This window comes from Mesoplodon mirus (genome assembly GCF_964341445.2).
Source record: "Mesoplodon mirus genome assembly, chromosome: 11".
Taxonomy (NCBI): Eukaryota; Metazoa; Chordata; class Mammalia; order Artiodactyla; family Ziphiidae; genus Mesoplodon; species Mesoplodon mirus.
In genome coordinates this window covers 59,690,191-59,712,371 of record NC_138987.1, presented here as the reverse complement: position 1 = coordinate 59,712,371, position 22,181 = coordinate 59,690,191, and the positions used below count along the sequence as shown (strand labels likewise).

The following is a 22,181-nucleotide window of genomic DNA, read 5'->3' as shown; positions in this document are numbered from 1 at the left end:
AGACCTTCCCTAAGGACCTAGGCATTCGGACCCCAGCCAGAGATCAACCTGGGGTCCGTCTTCAACCCCACATTTCACCTCTGAGACCCAGCCCCCAGGCATCCTGCTCCAGAGCCTGGGAAACAAACAAGTACCTAAACATCCTCTGCCCCACCCTCTGCTCCTGCCCAGCCCATCCTCTGGAGAGGACTCAGGTGTCCCATCCAGCCAGGCCCCATCCCTTGCCAGAGTACTTAGGCATTCCCCACCCCATATCAGCCTGTGACCAGACTTCCCGCCCTCAGACTCAGCCCTTCCCGGGATCCCAGGCATCCTAGTTTCCAGCTTCCTGTATCAACACACACCGTCCTCTAGATGTCTTGTTCCCCCAGCCCTGGCTGCAGTGACACCGTAAATCCAGGGGACCCAGGGCAGCAAGTAGAAGAGAAAGCGGGAGGAAAAAAGGAGCCGCCAGGACGCCCTCTCCTGGAGCCGTGGGTGCCCGGGTCCCCCCTCCTCCCGTCTTCACCTGCTGCGGGCTCCGCCCCCGCTCCGCCTCGGCCGGCCTCTGCTCCTCCCCCGACTCCACCCCCCGTACCCCCAGTCCGGCCAGAACGGCCCCCGGGACAGAGCGACGCGGAACCGCGGACGCCTGGGTCCCCAGCATGATCCTCGGTGAGTGGGCTCTGCAGCTCCGCGGCTCCAGGCTCCTGGGTCCCTCTCAGTAGGTCACCCCCCCACCTCCCGCACCGCGGTGACTGCGGCCGCCCGTCAGCCACCGGTTCCCCCTCCCCCTTCATCTGGCTCCACATCTGGGGCCCCCTCTTTCCCTCTTCCCCAAACTGCCGCTTCTTCTCCCGGTAATCCAGGGAGTGGTAAAGGGGGAGACAGAGCCGACTGAGACCCCCGCCCCATAATGAGAACATTGCGTATTCATGAGGCTCATGAATATTATATGACAGCCTACGAGAGGCTGGGGGAGGGGCTGGTCCTGGCCTGGTGGAGTTGAGCGAAAGGTTCTGACCCGTCCCCCCCTCCCCCCCCCGCCCCGCCCCGGGGCCTTCCCCCACCCTTAGCTCAAACACTCCGACATCCTTCTGGGCCCAGGATAAGAGGGAAAGGAGGAAGTGAGGGGCGGGCGGGGGGAGAAGATGGTGGGTGTAGCTTCGAGGTGTGTGGTGGGAGGTGGGAACCTGAGGGCTGAAGATAAGGGGTCTGGGGAGAAAAAGGGGTGGGAAACTGTCCATCCCAGGGCCCCTGCGGCTCGGATCCTGTCTCCGCAGCCATCCTGCCCCAACACGCCAGGACCTGCCCCTCTCTCTCTCCCTGCTCTGGCTGCCTGGGCCCTTCCTTCCCGGCTGCCTTCTTCTTCCTTCCTCCCCCACCCCACCCCCACCCCTGCCTGGGCCGGGGGCACCAGCAGAGGAAGGGGCCCCGGGGAGCACAAGGATGGCGGAGGGAGACTCCCGAGGGGCTCTGACATCCCTTTAGCCACAGCCACCCCAGCCTCATGACCTACATGGGAAGGCAGCCCCGGGAGGGGGAGGAAAGGACTCCTCATCAGTCGGGCTGCAGGCCCCTGCCTCCACGATAGTCCACAGGCCTGCTCTGTCCTCTGACCTCTGACCTCTGACCTCTGTCCTGGCTAGGCCGGTTCCTGGGCCCTGTTTGTGGTGAGAGACCCCCCACCAGGCCCAGACACCTGTGGTCTCCCTGCCCCCCACCGGGGACACCTGGCTGCATGCTGGCACCCCAGGGCTCGCCTGGCTCCCACCTCAGCCCTCTGCTGGGGCCCCCTTGGCTCTTTTGCTTTTCTTCTTTCGTTTGACCCCTATTGACTCCCACTAGGTGGCTCTCTCCCCTTCTGCCCTCCTTCCTCCACCTCTTTCTCACCCCCCCACTCCTGTAGCTCCTTGCTGTCACCACTCTACATCTGACCCCCTCCACCTGGCACCCCATCAAATCCATTAAATGAATGAGCCAACAGAGGCACGAATGACTGGTTGCCTGCCTCCTTCCCAAGTGTCTCTAGCAGGAAAGAGACTCCAGGCCCATCTATGAAGACTGTCCCGACCCTAGCGTGACCCCCACCAGCACACTTGGACTCAGATTCCCAGAGCACAGGCTCCACATTCCTCCAACCTGTGCAATCCCTGCACCCTGGCCCCAGCCTGGGCACAGGCCCCAGAGGCAACATCATGCTTGTCCAGGACAGGCCAGTTTAAGCCATGCTTCTCCTGGTCAGTAGGCCTTGGAGAGGACCTCGGGAACCTGCTCGAACCAGCCCAAGATCCCACCACAGGAGGAATGCCAGGGGCCACCAACTGGAGGCCCACCACACCTCCCTGAGGACGCTGCCCAGCCCACAGAGGGGTGGGAAGCCTGGCGGGCCACATACCTTAACCCTCTTTGACGAAGGAAGGCGAGAGGGAGGCAGCTGCCAGCCAGGCCTGAGGCCCATTCTAAGGTTTTCAGGTTCTGAACGCTGAGGTCCACTGAACCTGTGTGCAGGTGCTCTGCCCGGCAGGTGAGGCCCAGCCTGCCTGCTCAAGAGCTAGACCGTGGGCCCAGGTTTAAGGTGGTGGTTCTGGGCTCAGGTTCACTGTTCTGAGCTTTGCTTACCCTCCTCTCCAACTGGGCCCTTGGTGTGGTGTGCGGGGCGGGGGCATTAAGGGAGGCTTTTCCCATCAGGCTGGGGGAAATTCCCCAGGGGTCTTCCTTCTGCCTTTCCTGGCCACCTCCCCCCTTAGGCCCTGCCCCCGCCCACATCTCCCCCGGGGTTATTAGGGATGATGTTTTGAGTAGTTGTTCGTAATCATCCCCTTGTTGCTTTCATCTTTGACTTCAAAGCCTTTCCAGCACTCAGCCGGCCTCCTGCCAAGAAGGGGGAAATTGCAGCAGAAGGGGACAAATACCTCAAATACCTGAGACTTGGTCAACAAGGCAAGATCTAGGGGTTCCAGGCTCTCCCCTTAATCCCCCAGTTTTAGGCATTTCTCGGGTTAGAAGAGGCCAAAAGGCCTAAAGTGAAAGAGGATGGATTAGAGATGAGATTCCAGTCCAGACGCCAATCTCATTTCTCCTTTCGCCCCAGAGCGTAATTCCCATTTTAACCCAGTGCTGACCCCATGTTTTTCACCACCCTGGGCCCTAACGCTACTTGCAACCCTATCCCCAGTACCTCTCTGGGATCTGAATCTCATCGCGGCCCGATCTCCAGACCAACACTAACCTGCAGCCTTACCCTCACATCCTTCCTGGCTCCTGTTCCTACCCAGACGCTGCCCCTCCCAGAGCCAGCTCACGGCAGACACTCCCATTCTTTGCCACAGGGGCTTCAGGCCCTAGGCCCGAATGACTGGTTGCCTGCCTCCTTCCCAAGTATCTCTAGCAGGAAAGAGACTCCAGGCCCATCTATGAAGACTGTCCCGACCCTAGCGTGACCCCCACCAGCACACTTGGACTCAGATTCCCAGAGCACAGGCTCCACATTCCTCCAACCTGTGCAATCCCTGCACCCTGGCCCCAGCCTGGCCATCTCAGATGGCCAAGGGACTGGGACTCCCACCTGGCCAGAATTTCTGGGGAAGAGAGGAAGGAAAAGACCAGCTCTGAGTGGGATGGAGGGAGTAAGGAGTCAGACCTGGCTTGGTTGTGGCCTGGTGCTGGGGGGATACCTGAGCAGGATCAAAGTGCCTAGGTCCAGGTAGGGTGCAGAAATGGACAGATGGCCACCCATCCAAGGGACTGAGACTTCACCCCCCCTAAAGTGGCTGGGAACTGTCTTTAATAAAGCATTTGGCAGCTCCCCACGGAGCTGGGTGGGGCTCTATCTGCTGGAGCTAATGAGCTTCCCTCTGGAGTGGCCTGTCCCAGACAGGCCTCAGCTCCTCCCTGCCACGCCTGACATGGTGTGCAGACCCACACGCACGTGCGCACACACGCGCACACACACACACACACACCAGTTTGCTCTCCACCTCCTCCTCCAAGCCCACCTGAAGCCCTCACCTAACCAGCCATAAGAAGCCCTGGATTTCCTACTTCATTTCCTCCTTCACAGCCCTTATTATATTCCTGCCTTTTCCCCTGTCCATCCCTAGGAAAGTGTGGTGCCTGAAAGCCCTGTCTGGAGCCAGCCAGACAGGTTCAAATCCCTCACTAGCTGTGTGACTTTGGTCAATTAACTCCCCCTCTCTGAGCTGACGGTCATCTATAAGATGAGGATTCGTTTATTTAGCAAACATTTATTGAGCTTTCTTTGTAGCAGGCCAGCACTTTACATGGATTTGTTCAATCCTTTCAACAACTCCACGACGCAGGTACCGTTGCTCTCATTTGACAAAGGAGAAATGAGACAGAGAGAGTTCGGAAACGAGCTAGTCACCCAGCTAGTGAGCAGTAGAGCCATCCACAGGGGGGCATATATGTAAAGTGCCTGGCATACAGGGGGCCCTTATTCTCACGATGGCGGAGAGGGGACTGAGGCGTGGGCTACCTGACACCAAGGGCCCAGTTTCTCCCAACTTGGTCCGTAAGTTGCCATCTGCCCCCTCCCACCTCTGATCTCAGTGGAGTGGACCCAGGAATCTGGGAAAGAAACACATGAATCTCCAGTTGCCCACTTTGCTTCCTTGCCTCACTCCATCCTTCCTTCCTTCCTCCCACTTCCCCTTCCCTCCCCGGACCCCAGGGCTCCTGTCAGTGGAAAAGATGAGTTGCTGGCTAGAGGGAGCTGACTGGCTGCTACCTGTTTTCCTCCAACCCCAGGAAGTACATGGAACTTCTTCTCCCCTTCCTCTCCTTGGACAAGATGGAAGCCTTTCTCAGATCTCTGCTGAATTCAGAGTTAAATTGGAGCCCTTTGGGGTTGTGTAGCAGAGAAAGAGGGTGACAGATCTCGATGGAAATCCCAGCTCTGATACTTACAGGCTGTGTAACATCAGCCAAGTCTTTTTAAGTTCTCTGAGCCTCAGTTTCTTCAAGTGTCAGATGGCTAAAAACTAATATCAGCTACCCCATAGAATAGTTACCTCAGAGATTAAATGTGCTATACTCAGAGTGCTTTACATGAAAACATTCTTTTTTTCTGTTGCCTTTTGTGGAACTCATCTCTCTCTCCTCTGAGGTGGTTGTTTGAGGGGTGGGGGCCTGGAGAGTTCAGAGCCAGGAAAGGGTCAAGGAGCTGAGCTGCCTCCCTCTCTGGGGCCGGAGCAAGTGCCAGCCCCGGACCAGCTGCCTGGGGTGGGTGCTGGGTGCCTGGGACTCTGGGAGTGCTCAGGTTTCTCTCACCATTCCTGATGCCGCCTGGGGCTCGTTAAGGCTGCCCTGGCCTTGTGTGCCAGGCAGGAGGAGGCAGGCACAGAGGGGAAAAGCCATGGGCAGACAGAGGGGAAGGGGAGATGGTCGCCCTGCCCCATCAGTCTGTCGGTCCCTCTCTCTCCTCTCTCCCTCTCTCGTTCTCTCTGTTCTCTGTCCTCTGGTCTTTCTGCCCTTGTCTCTAGCTCTGTGTCCAGCTTCTCAGCAGTGTCTCTGTTTCTCTCTCATTTCACTCTCTTCATCTCTCCATTGTCCCCTGTCCTCTTCTCTCTCGGTGTCTATGTCCCTTTTCTCAGTCGGCTATTCCTGTTTCTGTCAGTCTTTCCCATTCTATCTCACTCACTTCTGTCTGTCTGTCTGTCTCCCTCCTCTCCCCCTACCCCATCTCAACCCCGAGGTGGCAGAGGAGGGAACGGACATGACATACAGACCCCCAGCTGTCCAAGGGCCAAAGCCAAGCATCCTGCCCTTCTCCTTCAACCCTTAGATGTCTGCAGCCCAAGCTCCCAGCAGCCTTGACCCCTCTCTGCCTCTGGCACCCTGGCCGCCCAGTCGTAGCAGTGGATGGAAAAGACAGACCCCTCCAGACCTTCCTGGACCAGCTCCCTGCCCCCAGCTGTGCCTGAGCCCTCCCCACCCCCACCCTCTCGCATCCGATTCCCCTAATCCCTGCTCCCCCGCCCTCCCCTCTGCCCCACTTTTCCAGGACTCTGATTGGCTGATTCTACTGACTGGACTGGGGGGGAGGCTGGCAAGGGAGGGGGCAGGGGGCAGAACCAAGGGAAGGGGACGCTGTCAGGCCCAGGCCCCTGGGGGGCCAGGGCCAGGCCACTGCCTGGGGGCAGCAGGCACCAGACACTGAAGGTATGAAAAGGGGCCGGGGCCGTCTCTGGAGGGAGTAGGAAAGGATCCCAGGGGGACCCTCTGCCCCCGTAAGGTCATGGGAGGACGGGGCTAAGCTTGCAGCCTCCTGGGTTTGCCTTTGTTCCTGGGAACCCCTGTTGCTGGCAGGGGGTTGCTAGAGCCATGAAGGGCAGCCAGAGTTCCCTGACTGGTTGACAGAGAAGTCGCAGAAGGGAGCTGGGCCAGCAGAAGCCCAGAGGGGTCCTGAGGGCCTCTGGGCCAGCCGTGTGGAGCCTGGCAGGGCTCCTCCCATGGCTCTGGGGTAGGAGGAGAAGATTTCAGGGACGGTAGTGGAGTGCCTGGCCCAGAGTTTCATTTCCCCTTGGGGTCAGACCCAGGCATTCCCCTCCCAGGGGCTGGTCGCAGTTCCTCCTGCAGAGCCTGAGCTGAACATTCCCGCGGCTGACAGAGGGACCTGGGGAGGACAGGAAGGTTGGGAGAAGGGGCTCTGAGAATGGCCACAGGCAGCCCACCTCCCAGATCGAATGCCACTTTCCTACCCCGAGACATCGACAGTTAATTAAGAATTACGGCTGGGACAAAATCATAACTCTTTGGGGAGCCTGAAGGATCCAGCAGCCCTCCTCCAAATACAGGCCTCAATATTCCTCTCTAAGCAGTGGGATGAATCACTCACCTGACAGTTCTCCCTGGGGTAAGACTTAGCCTTTGGGATTCCCTGGGGGAAAGCAAAACCAGAAGAAGGGAGTAGCCAGGGGCGTGGGACTCCTGAGTCCTTGTGGTCCAGCAGGTGGCCTGCAGAGAAGGCCTGTGATTTTCCTGGGTCTGTAAAATGCCTAAAGGTCTTGGGGGAGGGAGGCTGGAGAAGGGGGAAGTGAAAATCACCCAGAAGGGAAGAACAACAGGTCTGCGCCCTCCCCCAGGCCCCCAGGGCACCGTGCTCCATTGCTCCGGAGCCAGCCAGCAGGGGAAGTGTGTGTGATGGGGGTCACACTTCTGAGTGTGGGCCCCCAGATGGAGAGTGGGCCTGCCAGGCTTGGGTTGGGCTCCCGAGCTTCAGTCTTCCTGCCCCACGTAATGTTTTCTCCGGTCTTTAGGCAGCTTGAGCCGGGCAGGGCCCCTCCCTCTGCTCCGGCAGCCCCCCATCATGCAGCCCCCACTGGACCTCAAGCAGATCCTGCCCTTCCCACTGGAGCCAGCACCCACCCTGGGCCTCTTCACCAACTACAGCACTGTGAGTAGCAGCCTGCCTGCCTTCCCCAGCCTTCTGCCGTCCCGGCTGCTTCTCTCCCTGCCCTCTTCTCCTCTTGTATCTCATTCCTTATGTCTTCTTAGGGCCCCATCTCCTTTACTTGTAGTCACTTACAAGTGTCGCTGGCTCTCTGGTATACTGTTGGCAACAATAACAATAATAACTAATACCCGCTGAAATCTGGCTATGGGCCAGACACTGCTAGGTGTTTGATATGAATCATCTCATTCAGTCCGCCATCGAGAGAAGTCACAGGACCTAGACTGGTGGTAGTGAGTACAGGAAGGTGGAAAGAGAGACTCTGCAAGGGCATCAGCTCTCTGGAGCCCACCGTTGGGTGGGTAGGGTAGGGTCAGCGGGGTAGGGCTTGGAGGGCTGGCAAAGTCGTCTAGATTTAATCACTATGAAGTGGGGAGGCATTATCCATTCTTGAGCAGGAGAGTGAGTGGGAAGGAGCAGTGTTTGAGGCAGGTGAGTGGGGCAGCTGGCTGGAAGGGAGCTGAGACTGGAGGATGCTAGCCAGTTAGGAGGCTGTCCCAGCAATAAGGGCCTGCAGGGGAACCTGGAGAGCCAGGCTGGGCCCGTGGCATTGGCAGAGTGAGTGAAGGAAGGGGGGTGGGTGAGGTTTTTCCAAGGAAATATTGACAGGCCACGGTGACCAACCAGGGTTTGGGGGTGGGGGAGAGAAGATGAGTCAAGGATGACTCCAGGGCTCAGGTCTCTGTGACTGGGAGAGAGAAGTCACCTTGCCAGGGGCAGGGGGTTAGAGGAGGAGGCTGGCCTGAGGTGAGGCTGCTGAACGCACTTTAGGACGTGGTGAGTTGGTGGACCAGTGGGACGTTGAGCCCAAAATGTCCAACAGACAGTTGGAATCTGGGTCCTGGAGAGTGGGCTGGAGCTAAAGGTTTGGGGGAAGTCAGCTTTATTCAATTCAAGTAACCCACCATCAAACCATATTCAGTTACAGACACGTACTGAGCATCAACTATGCACCAGGCACTGCAGTAGATGTGTGTTTGTGTGTGTGTGTGTGTAGTTTTTGTTTGTTTGTTTGTTTGCCTGCACTGTGTGACTTGTGGGATCTTAGTTCCCCAACCAGGAAATTGAACCTAGGCCCTCAGCAGTGAAAATGTGGAGTCCTAATCACTGGACCGCCAGGGAATTCTATACTTGATCTCAGTAGATGTTTCTATACTTGATCTCATTTAATCCTCACCATAACCCAACAAAGTAGACATTATTATTCCAGTTTGACATACTGGAAGACAGAAACTAAGGCCCAGAAGGGTTTAGGAATTTATCTAAGTTGACGCAGTATGTGCCTAAGGTATGATTTGAACCCAGAGCATCTGACTCCAAATACAGTTCTCTTTATACCTGCTGCTTCCTCCAGACTCCTCCCAGAGAATCCAAACCAACATTTGCAATGCGCTTTGAGGTTTACAAAGCATTTTTCATATCTCAGTTTTTATAGCAACTCTATGGGGTAGCTGTCGTTTTATCCTCGTTTTACAGACGAGAAAATTGAGTAATGACTATCAGGAAGGCGCTGTCCTAGATAAAATGGAGACATGAGGGTAAATATGACATGCTCCCATGCTAAAGGCGCTATATTCAGTAAAGAAGTATAGATGTGTATGCAGTGATCTACAATGCAAAACAGAGGAAGGGTTATAAATATCGTGACAGAGACACTAACAAAAATTCAATTGAACAAAAAAATTTTTGAGCACCTACTATGTGCTAGGCACTGGTATCAGGGACACAGGACTCAGTCTGTGCTTGGAGAGCTCACGGTGTAGTTGGAAAGACAGCAAGTTAGCATTTACCCTATAGTATGAGAAGAGCTGTGCTGGAGGCATGTAGCTTGTAGGGGAGCCCAAGGGGGTGTCAGGAAAGACTTGTTGGATGTGGTGAGGGACCAACCAGAGCTGAGCAGGAAAAAAAAAAAGAAACAGCAGAGGAAAAAGGGATGGAAGCTGGAGCAGGTGACGTTATGATTTGGGCTTTGAAGAACTATTAGGATTTTAAAAGGGATTTCAGAGAACACTCAGACTGAAACAAGGGCTAAAAAAGAGCACTTGAGAAACTGTAATTGACTGGGTGTGACTGGAGCAGAAGGTGCTGGGAATAGTTTCCCCCCAGTCTACATACCTGATTTACACTTAACCTTGGGTCTCCTATCTTTGTCCCCATTTTATAGATGAGGAAACACTGACCCAGAGAGGTTAAGTGACTTTCCCAAGATCACAAAGCTACTTAGTTGATTCACATGGATAATCCCAAGTTTCTGACTCCCCAGGTTCATGGCTCCACGGCCTCTAGTGGGGAGGAGCTATTTAAAGCCATGAGAGTGGATAAGCTTGGAGAGAGTGTGGCCAGGTGTTGAGTGATACCAGCTTTGGCATCAGACTGGCAGGATTTGAATTGATGTTCCAAAAGTACTGGCTGTGTGACTTTAGGCAAATTACTTAACCACTCTGAACCTCAATTTTATCAGCTGTAAAAGAAGACAGTAATAGTACCAACTCGCAAGGTTGTTGTGAGAATCGTATTACATAATCAATGCCTAGCACCTAGCACAAAGTAAGTTTTCAATCAGTGTAAGCTGCTGTGATTATTACGTTATTTCATTGTTTTTATTTAATAGAGGATCAGAGAGAGAAAGGTAGCTTCCAAGGCCCAAGCCTTGGGGAATAAGCAGAATTAGGCAGTGGGAACAGGAGGAGGCCCCTGCAAAGGAAATGAAGGAGCCACAGGAGGGGGTGGGGACAGAACCAGGTTCCTATAGAGCTGGAGAAGCCAGGGGAGAGAGTGTGGCAGGCTGCATCAATAATGCCAAATTCTGCAGGGGAATGAGGACTGCAGAAAAGCTGCAGACATGCCTTGGCAGTACTGTGCAGCAGTTAAGTACAGGGCTTTGGAGTCCGAATGCCCGGGTTTAAATTCAAATCCCAGTTCAGCCACTTACTAGCTTATGACCTTGGGCAAATTATTTAGCCTCTCTAAACCTCAGTTCCCTCATCTATAAAATGAAGGTAATAATAGTACTTCCTATTACAATAGTGGTTGTAAAGATTAAATTAGATAATCCATGCAAAGAGCTCTGTCCAGACGCTGGCACATTCCAAGGGCTCAGTCAACATTAGGTGGTGGTGATGGCATTATTATTCACGGAAGAGTCTCTCCTTCCCTGCACTAATACTTCCAGATGTCTCCTACTCGGGTAGTTCCTACCCCGTAGACCCCTCCCTGAATTATGTGTCCCTCTGCCCTTGGAGATCCCTCACTGTCTCCCAAAGACAGCCTCTCTCTACATCCAGGCCCCTGCTTCGCTCATCTCTCGGCCCTAGGTGGAACGGAGGGGATGAGATCCAGAGATGAGAGAGCCGGAATCCTAGGACCTATCCAGAGAGGATAAGGAAGTGTTTGGGGCAGTGGGCTGTTCTGCCCTCCTGTCCCTCGTCCCCCAGTGCTGCCCCCACTCTACCGCCAGAGGGCAGCAAGTGCACGAAGCATAAGCCCTTCGGGAACCTGGTTCTCCAGCAGGTGGCGGGCGAGAGGAGGAGGTGGGAAGAGGTTAGGAATGATGTCCCCAGTTTGACGTCGCTTCTGCCCTGGGCGACCCCAGCTCCACCGTTCAGAGGAGTCACTAAGAGAGCAGTGCCTGACACCTGGGTACCTGGGCTCGGTCTTGCATCCCTAGTTGGGGAAGTGACATGTATAAGGGGCACAGGGGTCGTGTGCAGAGGGAGCCAGGAAAGGGTCGTCTGCGGACTCGAAAGAGAAGCTGTCAGCAGAAGAGCGAGGGTGGAAGGGGTGAAAGAAAGGAGAAAGGTCCAAGCTAGAGAAACAGGGTCGGCCATTGGTAGGGATACTGGACCCAGCAAGGGTCCCTATTGGAGGAAGCCCAGTGGAGCATCTGGTCAATGCCCCGTCGCCAGGCCGAGGGGCCCTTCGCCAGGACCAGGTCTTTCTGGAACGAGTGTCTGGACATGGACACCCCGTCCTCTCTTCTTTTCGCCCTAGCGCCCCTTCATGCCTCCCGAGCTCCCTATCCCCGCCCCCGTCCTCGGCCCCGCCTCTGGGGCGGGCTCCGGGCCGGGCCGGCGCCGCCTCCCCTTCTCCGGGCCGGCCCGGCCGCACAGCCCCGAGCCACCCGGGCAACGAGCGCCGCGTCCCCGGCCTGCCCGGCCCGGCCAGGCTCGGCCTCCCCTCCCGGGTCCGCCACCCCGGGCCATGGAGCCGCGTCCCCCGGGGTCCCGCAGGGTAAGCCACCCGGCCCCTCCTCTCTCCCTGGCTCCAGCCGCTGCCGCAGCGTCCCCCCCCCACCCCATCCCCGCCCGCCCCTGCCCGGCTCCCTACCTCTCCCTTCGCCCGGTCCTCGGGTTATCCGGCCCATCCCCCACGACCGGCGCGGCCCCAACCAATCTCCGGATCCCATCTGGCGCCCCCCAGACTGCTGCCACCATACTGGATACCCCAGCCTCTGTTTCTCAGATCCTTGAAGTCCCCCAAATTTTCAGACTTCCCATCAGGTCCTACACCTACCCTCAAATTGCCACGCCGCCGGTCAGATCCCTTATGCAGCCCTGACCCCATCTCAGCCTTAGTCCCCTTCCTAGCATCCCTCCCCCACCAGCTTCCACCTGCTCTTTAGACACCCTCTAGCTCCTCTCTTTCCTGTTTCAATCCTTCCTGTCCCTCAGGTCTTCCCATCCCTGAGATTCCATTCCCCTTCCCTTTTTGCCTTTATTTGGGGCGGCGGGGGGGCGGTGCGGTGGTCAAACAGGGGCAGCGGTGCCATCAGATAAAGGGCAATGGAAGGAAATATAATCATAGCCCCTCCTGGTGTTCCCGATCTGGTTTCCCCCTTCCCTCCCCCTTGCCCTTCCTGATTCATTTTGCCCCAGCTTAGGGGAGCGATTCCCTTTCATGTCTGCTATTGGAGGGCAGGTGGGAGGAGACTGTTTTGTGGACCTTTCCAGACAGTGTCTAGGCCAAAATCCTAGGGAAGGGGCTCTGGAGTGAGAGGGCTCTGGGAGATGCTGGCCTTCACCCCTCCCCAGAGAGCCCTCATCTAGGTCACCAGGGCCTCTTGACCTTGGCCTGGAGCAGCACTTCAGTGGCTCATATTCCACCTGCGCAGGGATTGGGCCCAGGAACCCTCACCTTCAGCCTGGTGTATCCTCAGTTCCCGGAGGAGAGGGTGGGAAGGACCCACCTGACTGGGTTGCTGCCCTCCTCTCTGCCCACCTCCCACCCCTAGTTGGTGTTTATGGACTTAAGCCTGAGGAGAGGGCTGTGCAAAGGAAAAGGCTCTCACCCTGGAGGAAGGACCTAAGCGGGACAGGGACCAATTTGCAGGGGATGGATGTTGGGACAGTCAGCTCACAGGTCATCCTCAGGGCACTGGGTCCTCAGCCACTCTGGGGAGCAGGCTGGGGTCCTGGGGTGGGGCACAGACAGAGCCAGGGACCTCTGCTTTCCCCTCTCCATCCCACTCCTCTCTCCCTACCATTTTCATCGACTTAGGTTTCCTGGCCCAGATTGGGTTTCTGTTTGGGCTGAATTCCATTCCCCACCCAGCATGTGAGGACGTCCAGGGGCTATGGAGAACCCTGGGGCAGAGTTGGGGGTCCCTGGTTAGGGAGGACTGTCGTCCGGAGGCTGGGAGCTGAGTGCAACATCTGTCTCCCCTTTCTGATTAAAGCCTGTCTCCAACTCGGTCTGTCTTCCTGCCAGACACATCATACATTCACACCGATAAACACACAGCTGAAGATTGCACAACCTGACCATTCATGGCTTCGGCAGAGCCCCCGACACAGAACTGTTGATACAGAAATGATGTACACACAGCACGTGACACGCCTTCACACTCCACCCCTGCACAGATTGATCATAGACTGCCTAGACACACACAGACACACCCAGTCTTCCCCTGTTTGGCTTTTCCCTGAAAAGGACCTGGGCTTCCAGGAGGTGAAGAGTAAGCCACTGAGAGGGGCTGCTTCCAGCCAACGGCGGGCCAGGAAATTGACACTGGTCTGTCAGACTGGTTATCTGAACCTGGCTCCTGCCTTTGCCACTGCCAGATGGGATGGCGCTTTTCACAGGGTTGCTAAAGCCCCTTTCCTGACATTAACCCCAAGCAGCCAGTGAGACAGCTTTGGGGAGTAGAGGGGAGACAGGATGTGTGGGCTTTCCAGACCACCTTCTTCCCCCTGCTCCGTGTTCCCGTCTCTCACCAGTGTCTCTTGGGGAATCATGAAGACCTGGGCACAGGGAGGGCCTCAGCTGAGGAGCTAAGGACCCCCACGTCTCCAGCAACTTTTTTTTCACTTGATCCTTCCACCTAGAAGATAAGGTTTCAGCTCTAATCTGGTTCCATGCTTATGAGAGATCCCAGCCATCACCCAGTTCTGCTCAGCCTCAGCTGCATTCCAGGCTCGCCTCTCCCTGGCCGCCTGGGGGCCAGAAGGGAGGAGGACAGGGCAGGGAAGCAGTGTTCATGCCTCTAGGCCCCTGGCTTTATCCCCATAGCAGAAAGCCTCAGAGAGAAACTCCCATCCTCTTCCCGCCTCATGTGAACTCTTGGCAGGAGACTGCAAAGACATCTGCTGACCCAGGGTGGGGGCAGAGGCCGTTCCTAATCCCTCCCAGCCCCATAGCCCTGCCCCAGAAGCCCTGTGACCAAGGGGAGGGAGTTCAGAAGATCCCCGGGCTGCCTCAGGCCAGCCCAGCTTCTTACATTCTCCTACTTATTCCCGCTGGAGCCACCTACTCTCTTCTGAGTTCTTTTACTCCCTCTAGAAGCTACTGCTTTAAGAGGTCCAGGGAATGAGTGTGTTAGAGCAACCTGGGTCCCAGAGATGGGAAGCTAGGAACATATGTCTCCCGGGACCAGAAGCTTGGCTTGGTTGATGGTCTTGCCCCAGAGCAGAGGCCAAAAAAGGCTTCAGCTGAGGGCCCTAGGATCTGGGATGCTTTGGGACTTCCTGAGTGGGCCTCTGGTGGATCAGCCCAGGAGAAAGGTCAAGGTGACAGAGCTTGATCTTCATGGTATAACGGATGGAGACGAGTTCCGGTTCAAGTCCCGGCTCTGCTATTAAGTCATGCTCTGACCTTGGACAAACCACTTCTACTTTCTGTCAAATGGGAGCACTGGGCCAGGGGATCTCTCAGGTCCCTTCCAGGGCTATGAAGATTGGGCTGGGAGGGAATCAGGGAGCTGAGGCTCAGAGTCCTCTGGCATGCTGGGGGATTGGGAGGAGGCTCTGGGGACTTTGGTTCAACCCAGCTGCTGCCAGTGGGGTTGTGATGGACATGAGCTTGTGCTGGGGTTCCTGGCTCACCCCAGCCTGCCTCCACAGATGGACCCTGTGCAGAAGGCTGTACTCTCCCACACCTTTGGGGGACCCTTACTCAAGACCAAGCGGCCCATCATTTCCTGTAATGTCTGTCAGATCCGCTTCAATTCTCAGGTAAGAAACCCAGCTGCTCACCCATCCACTGGCTGGGGCAGGGACAACCAGGGGATCTTAGGGGAGGGCAGGGTCTGGGAACTCTGGGTGAGGGGCAGGGATTAAGGGGATATGAGGGGGTACTGCAGGAGAGGCAGGGCTGATGGAAAGCACTCGGGAAGGACAAGAGATGGCTGTATATTTTGACATGAAGTATATAGCCCAGTCCTCTAAGGCTGACCCCTCCCTCCCTTGGGGACTGAGGCATCCCTGGCTCAGAACTTCTTGGAACACAGGTGGCCATCTGTGTCTGGGTGGGAGTGTGGCCTCTGGCCCTCTGGTCTTGGGTGCAGGGCTGAGTTATGTCATTGGCCCCCTGCAGAGCCTGTGCCCTCCTTGGCCTCTGCTAAACTCCTCCCCGGCTCACCCATTTCCCTCTAACCTCCTGGCTTCCTCCTCTCTCCACTGTCCTCCCTCCAAATTACACACAAGGCCTGGCCCCCACTGCTCTCCCAAGGGAGAAGCCACCCCAAACTCAGAACCCTGGTGTCTGGCCTCCCAGATTTTCTCCCTCGGAGGCTCTCTTGGGACTTCTGTGTGGGTCTAGAGGGGACTTTGTGGCGTGCAGGTTCTGAGGACTTTTGGAGAAAAACAGCAGAGCCTCATTCTGCTGAGTAGGAAAAAGAAAGCATCTTCTGTTTCTCTACCCAGTACACACACACACACACACACACACACACACACACACACACACGCCACACCATGCCACCAGGCTCTGCACACACCTGCCCCACCCCTGGGCTGTCAATCTTTTCCTGCCTATCCACACCTTTTATTTCTACTTTACGCCTGTCTGGGTGACCTTGTGGTTCCAGGATTGTGTGTTCTTAGCAGGGGGTGCCCACAGTGTTGGGTGGAGCCAGGACCAACCCAGATTTAAACCTCCCCTTGACCTCGACCCCAGGCATCCCCTTTCCCAACCCTGGCTCTGCTCACTGCTGGAGGGTGGGAGACTGGAGGGGCCAGGGGCCAATAGTAAACAGCCCTCTCCTCTTTTTGCCCTCCCCTCCCCTCCCCCACCAAGCGCCTCTGTTTTGACAGCTGTCTCTGCTGCTCTCTCTGTCTCCAGAGCTGGGCTTGGGGCCAGGGTCCTCCAGGGTGTCCGCAGAGGCTTCAGGAAAAATGAGACCCAGAGGGGAGTAGTCAGGGTACAGCCCAGGCTGCAGAGCTCCTGGGACTCCCAGCTTGGGGGTGGGAGTCCCAGGAGCAGCAAAGGCTGGATCCTGGGGCCAGGGGACACAGGCACAGAAGGCCCGGGGTCGAAGAGGATGCGGATTGGCTAGATTGCTCGGCCCCTCCCATTTAGGGTTCTCCTATAGGTTTGAGGGCCCCTTCCCTCAACCCTGGACAAGGTGGGAAGCCTGAGTCAGCAGGCAGGCCCTGGGTGTGGTGGTGGGGTAGAGCCTGGGCTAGGTGGGGACCCAGGTTCCCAGCGACTGAGTAACCAGGGTCCTCGACATGGGGCTTTACCTCTCCCTGGTGTAGGGGGAGGTTAAGTGCAGCCTGCTGAGGCCACCCCAGGACCTGAAGGAGCTCCATGGGAAGAATGTTCAGATGAAAGATGATCTCAGATCCCCTTTTCTTCCTCCATCCCTAAAGAGCCAGGCTGAGGCACACTACAAGGGTAATCGCCATGCCCGAAGAGTCAAAGGCATCGAGGCTGCCAAGACTCGAGGCAGGGAGCCCAGCGTCCGGGAAACAGGAGATCCAGCTCCCCCAGGCGGCACGCCCCCTAATGGAGAGGGTGTAGCCCCCCGTCCAGGTATGTCTGACTCCCCACCCAGCATCCTTCAACTGAACTTGTCTCCTCCATTCTGTCCCCACTTCCCAGAACTCTCCTCTGCTTTCATCTCTCTCTTCCTCAGCTCCCACCCCAGCCCCACCCAAGGTGAGTCCTGCAGCCAAACCCAGTGACGCAAAATTTCCATCCTGTCACCCCCACTGCCGCCCCAGCTCCTCTCAGCAGAGCCCCCACTGCCTGTCCTCCCCACCTCCCAGTGACTCAGACAGGGGCTAGGGTGAGGCTACCTGGCAAACTTCCTCAAGAAAAAGGGAACCACCAAATCCAGGGAGAGACCATTTCATCTTGGGGAGAGGGGCAGGGGAGAGAATCCGGATATCTGAGGGCCTGCCCATGGGGGCTCCCCCTGGGGAGGACTGAGCCCAGGAAACCCAGGCAACTCCCTGGGTGATCTTGGGTAGATCTTTCTACCTCTCTGGGCCAGAGTTTTTTGTCCCTCGGAAATGAGGGAGTGAGATTTGAAGATCTGTGCGGTCCTTTCCGGGTTTACGAAAAGCAACTCAGAGATTCTTTCTCCCTCGTGGCTGGTGGCCATCCTCAACCTTACTCCCAGCCAAGAAACTGGAAAGAAGGAATATCAAGACAGGACGATCCGAGCCACCCCCATCCTGGGATTACCACATCAGATGTCAGTCATGGCAACTCCAGAGAGACCTGACATCCCCATGTCCTCCTTGTCCTTGCCTGTCCTTCCTGCCCTACCCTAAGGAGAATGAAAACCGAGGAGCTGCACCACCAGCTTGGGAAGCAGGCCCCACTCTCACCACACATACACACACAAACACACACCGTCCCTCAGGGATGCACAGATAGGGCGAGTGAGTGAGCTGAGTTCTAACTGTGTTCTGGCTGCTTCTCAGCCTGAACATCTCAGGTTAACTTGGTAATGTCTCTGTCAAAGGGGGATGATGATGGTGGCGGTGTAGCTAACGTTTTCTGTCTAGCACTGTTCTAGGTGCTTGATACCTATTACCTCACTTAGTTCCTAGGGTATCTCCCTAAGGAGGTAAGGATACCTGCCCTGCTTTTGAAAGCCAGGAGGTTCTGTCCGGATAGAGATGTGAGTGTGCTGTCTGGATTGGGATGGAGATAAATGATGTCAGAAATGAGGAAGAGAAAAAAAAGGGAAAGATCACAGGATGGACCAGCAAATGGACACCGGCAGGGCTCAGGAGGTCCCCTCCCACCAGCTCCCCAGCCCCACCCCCGGCCTCCCCCTGACCCGGAAACTGGATCAGCTGCTGGAGCAAGAATGGGAGCGCTAGAGTTTCCCCTGTGCAGAGGCCAGAACCCAGCGCTGAGGCCTGGGGCCTGTGCATCTTTAATCAAGCCATGAATTATAGAGCAGCCCACATCCCTGTTTCTTCCCTCTCTGGTTCTGCTGTTTCTGTTTCCCTTTTGCCATGTCTGTGCCTGTCTCTCCCCACCTCTCCTCACCTCGCTTCTGCCCCTTCCTAGAGTTCTTTGGCATGCCTCCTGGGGACTGGGCAGGCCTCTTGAGAAGGGGCTGGCCGGGCTGGAAGCCCAGGCTGGCTGGCAGGCCTTGGAGGGGAGGTTCCTTGTTCCATACCCCTCTCCCCCTCACCAGGCTGGCTGCCAGCTTCACCCTGGCTGAAGGGGAGGCTGGTGGGGCTGGACCCCTCAGCCATTCCCAGCTTATGGAGAATGAGCCAGGCACTGGAGTCTCACACCCAGCCTGCAGCAGCTGGACCACATCTGGCTCTGGTCCAGGGCGTGAGAGCATGCATGTTGTCACAGGGTGGGGACTCCTGGGCCCTTGCCCTCCAGGAAACGGGGCTAGGTCTCCTCCACATAAAGAATCTTCTCCGAAAGCCATCTGGGATGATCCCTATGTTTCTCCCCCAGTGACAGTTTCCATGGAAAATGGACTGGGTCCAGCCCCAGGATCCCCAGAGAAACAGCCTGGCTCCCCATCCCCTCCCAGTGTTCCGGAGACTGGTCAGGGTGTGACCAAGGGTGAAGGGGGGACTCCAGCCCCAGCTTCCATGCCTGGGGGAAGCAAGGAAGAGGAGGAGAAGGCCAAGCGGCTGCTCTACTGTGCTCTGTGCAAGGTGGCAGTGAACTCCCTGTCCCAGCTTGAGGCACATAACAAAGGTATGGGCTCCCCTCCCCCACGCCCACTCCCCTGTCCTCATCCCCTCCTGCTCACTATGTCCTAACCCTCCTGGCTTCCAGCATCCCTGGACCCTCAAAGACTTACCCTATCTCACTCCCTAATCATCTCCCTCATTCCTTAGCCCCTTACCTCCTCAGTTCCCTCCCCGCCCTCGCCCTATTTCTGGTAACTGTGACTCTCCCCTGACCCACCTGTGTCTGGAAGGGTCCCAAGGGCCTTGGAAAGCCCTCACGCTTGATGCCCCCCCCCAATATTAGTAATTGGAAATGTGGGTATTTGAGGCATAGTAAGCCTGGAGAATTGTTTTCCACCTCTTACCTCCTGCCCTCTGGGGGCTCCAGGTACTAAGCACAAGACAATTCTGGAGGCCCGAAGTGGACTGGGCCCCATCAAAGCTTACCCTCGGCTGGGGCCTCCCACTCCCGGGGAACCAGAGGCCCCTGCCCAGGACCGAACCTTCCACTGTGAGATCTGCAATGTCAAGGTCAACTCGGAGGTCCAACTGAAACAGGTGGGTCCAAGGCCCTTTCCGAGAATTCTGGAGAGTGAACCTGCTGAGAGAGGAGGGAGGACAGGGAGCTTGGGTGAGACTCTTCTTCAGGCTCATCCTTTGGTGCCACAGAAGGGGCGGGGCCAGGTGCTGAGGTGCGATCATCCTGCTCCCTGGCGGTTGCTCCTTTCCCCGTGGTTCACAGCCCCCCACCCGCTGGTCCCTGCAGCACATTTCCAGCCGGCGGCACCGAGATGGCGTGGCCGGGAAGCCCAACCCCCTTCTGAGCCGTCACAAGAAGCCCAGGGGCGCCGGGGAGCTGGCGGTGAGGCCTGGGCGATGGAGAATTCGTCCAAGGGGCGGGGACCGGAGCGGGGAGGAGATGGGGATGCCGGCCGGCCCTGGGAGAGGTGGAGTTGGCGGGGCCACAGAATGACTTTTCCCTCTCCCCGCCCCTCTCCCCCCCTGCAGGGCACTCTGACTTTCTCCAAGGAGCTGCCCAAGTCCTTGGCCGGAGGCCTGCTCCCCAGCCCCCTCGCGGTGGCGGCGGTGATGGCAGCGGCAGCAGGCTCCCCGCTGTCTCTGCGCCCGGCCCCCGCCGCACCTCTTCTCCAGGGACCGCCGATCACCCACCCCCTGCTCCACCCGGCCCCCGGGCCCATCCGAACTGCGCACGGACCCATCCTCTTCTCCCCCTACTGACCTGAACCCTGAACCCCCTCCCATTCAACGCCCCCCACCTCCAGCCGGGACCCAGGCCTCCGGGCTCCCAGTCCGTCCCTCCTCCCGGCACTCCCTGAATGATCTCTCTCCTTCCCCCCCACCCCGAGGTACGGGGTTCCAGGAAAGGGGAGGGGTAGCGGGGGAGGGGGGCTTCAGAAGGGGGGGAACACCCCAGATCTCAGGGAACCCCGCCCCCTGCCCTTCCCTCTCCCCTAGAAAAGGGGGGGCTGTCTCACCCCCGAGCCCCCTTGGAGACACCCCCCTCCCAAAAGCCATGTACATCCAGCCCTTCCCCCCAAACCTAGCACAAAACGGGGTTCACAAGCCATGATCGGGGTCCAGGGGGCAGAAATGGATTTTCTTGGCAATAAGCAGACTCTGGGACTCCGGCCCCCTACCCCCAAACTGAAGCGCTTCCGTGAACACCCCCGTCCTCCGCAGGGGGAGGGGAGCAGGCGGGATCCTGGGTCCCTCATAAGCACTTTGGCTTTACCGCCTGCGACCTCACTGTGCCCGCCCCGCATCACGCCCCAGCCCAGGTCTAGCCGGGCCCATGGGCAGCACTTGGTGGCATCTCTGGCACTTGGGTGGGACCAAGTAGATGCCCCTATAGACCCTTCCCTCACCTTCTTCCTTCCCAGTCTGGATTCCATTCTTTTCACCAGCACCCATCGCCCAAGGGGTACCAAGGGGGGCAAGGGGTGTCCAGTCCAAGCCCACCCCCGCCTCGCCTTCCGCAAAACTGTGAGCAAAAAGCAATAGAAGCCTCGCCCCCGCCCCGCCCCTTTCCGCAGGATTTGCAGAGTCTGTAGCCTACCCCATCCCAGCTCCTAGACCTCATGGCTGTCCCCTCCCACCAGACACCTCTCCACTGCACAACTTGGGCGGGGTCGTGACCTCCCCCCACCCTTGTGGTTTCCGTATCGTCAGTCCTTCCAGCACAGACCCGGGAGGGGGACAGGCCCCCACTGGCCTTCCCCTCCCCATCAACTCTTTCTGCTTGACGATGTAGCAACCCCGGCCCCCAAGCCACGTCTTTCCCTTTTCCCCCTCCCTGACAATAAAATCTGGATTCGTTGCCCTCCGTCCCCCAGACTCAGACTCTCTATCTTTGCCCGCTGATTTGGGAGCAATTCCATCAGGAAGTGTATGTGTATGGTGAGGGGTGGCCGGCACACAGGAAAGAGGGCTAGAAGAAGGAGGGGGACGGGAAAACGGGGCTGGGAGGAGGCAAGATCCGAGACTTGCGCAAAGTGAGCAGAGCTCCCCATCCCACTTACGCCTACTCTGGCCCAGCTCAAGTGTCAACTTGGCCCTGGGGAATCATTTCGAGTCCAGGTCTCGGATTGCAGCCACGGCTGATGAGAATTCGCTGCAACTCCACCAGGCGGCGCCAACGACATGGAAAAGGAGACCACTAGGCTCCAGTGCGTGTCTCTAGATTCTAGGCAGACAGGTCTAGACCCGGTCTCAGACAAAGGAAGAATCCAGGATTTTGTACCTCTGGTGGGAAACGCACGCCAGCAACACTCAAGGCATGGGAATAAGTGGGGGCAGGGACTTGGGAATCTGAGCTGTGGGCTCTGCTCGGCCCCATATAAACAGTGACCTTAGGGTTAGTCCTTACCCTCTCGAGAGACCTCAATTTCCCCATCTGCAAAATGAGCAGGTTTGGGTCTCTTAAAAGTTCATTGAGGGCTTCCCTGGTGGCGCAGTGGTTGAGAGTCCGCCTGCCGATGCAGGGGACACGGGTTCGTGCCCCGGTCCGGGAGGATCCCACATGCCGCGAAGCAGCTGGGCCCGTGAGCCATGGCCGCTGAGCCTGCGCGTCCGGAGCCTGTGCTCCACAATGGGAGAGGCCACAGCAGTGAGAGGCCTCCGTACCGCAAAAAAAAAAAAAAAAAAAGTTCATTGAGACTTCATGGATCCATGACTAAAGTGCTGGGACCGTGCCATTTACAGATATGCTAGAGTGCCTTCTCATCTGGTTTGCTAAATGGTCTATGGGACAAGAGGGCACACATCGCTCACTGCCTCCCACATGATGCTGGGGGAAGGGGTCTCTTCTCTGTCTTCAGAATTCGACTCAA

The 22,181-nt window shown here is 57.3% G+C and overlaps 1 protein-coding gene across 1 annotated transcript; it reads left to right on the top strand.

Annotated features, from left to right (window-relative positions):
• Positions 1–644: 644 nt before the first annotated feature.
• Positions 645–21,179, top strand: ZNF385A (zinc finger protein 385A; the record flags this gene model as incomplete). Its single annotated transcript, XM_082636326.1, is given in 9 exon segments — positions 645–677; positions 679–703; positions 7,260–7,396; positions 14,791–14,901; positions 16,540–16,702; positions 18,608–18,856; positions 19,220–19,389; positions 19,598–19,693; positions 19,840–21,179. Coding segments are annotated over 9 exon segments (1,215 nt in total). The 3' UTR covers positions 20,071–21,179.
• Between the last annotated feature and the right edge of the window lie 1,002 nt (positions 21,180–22,181).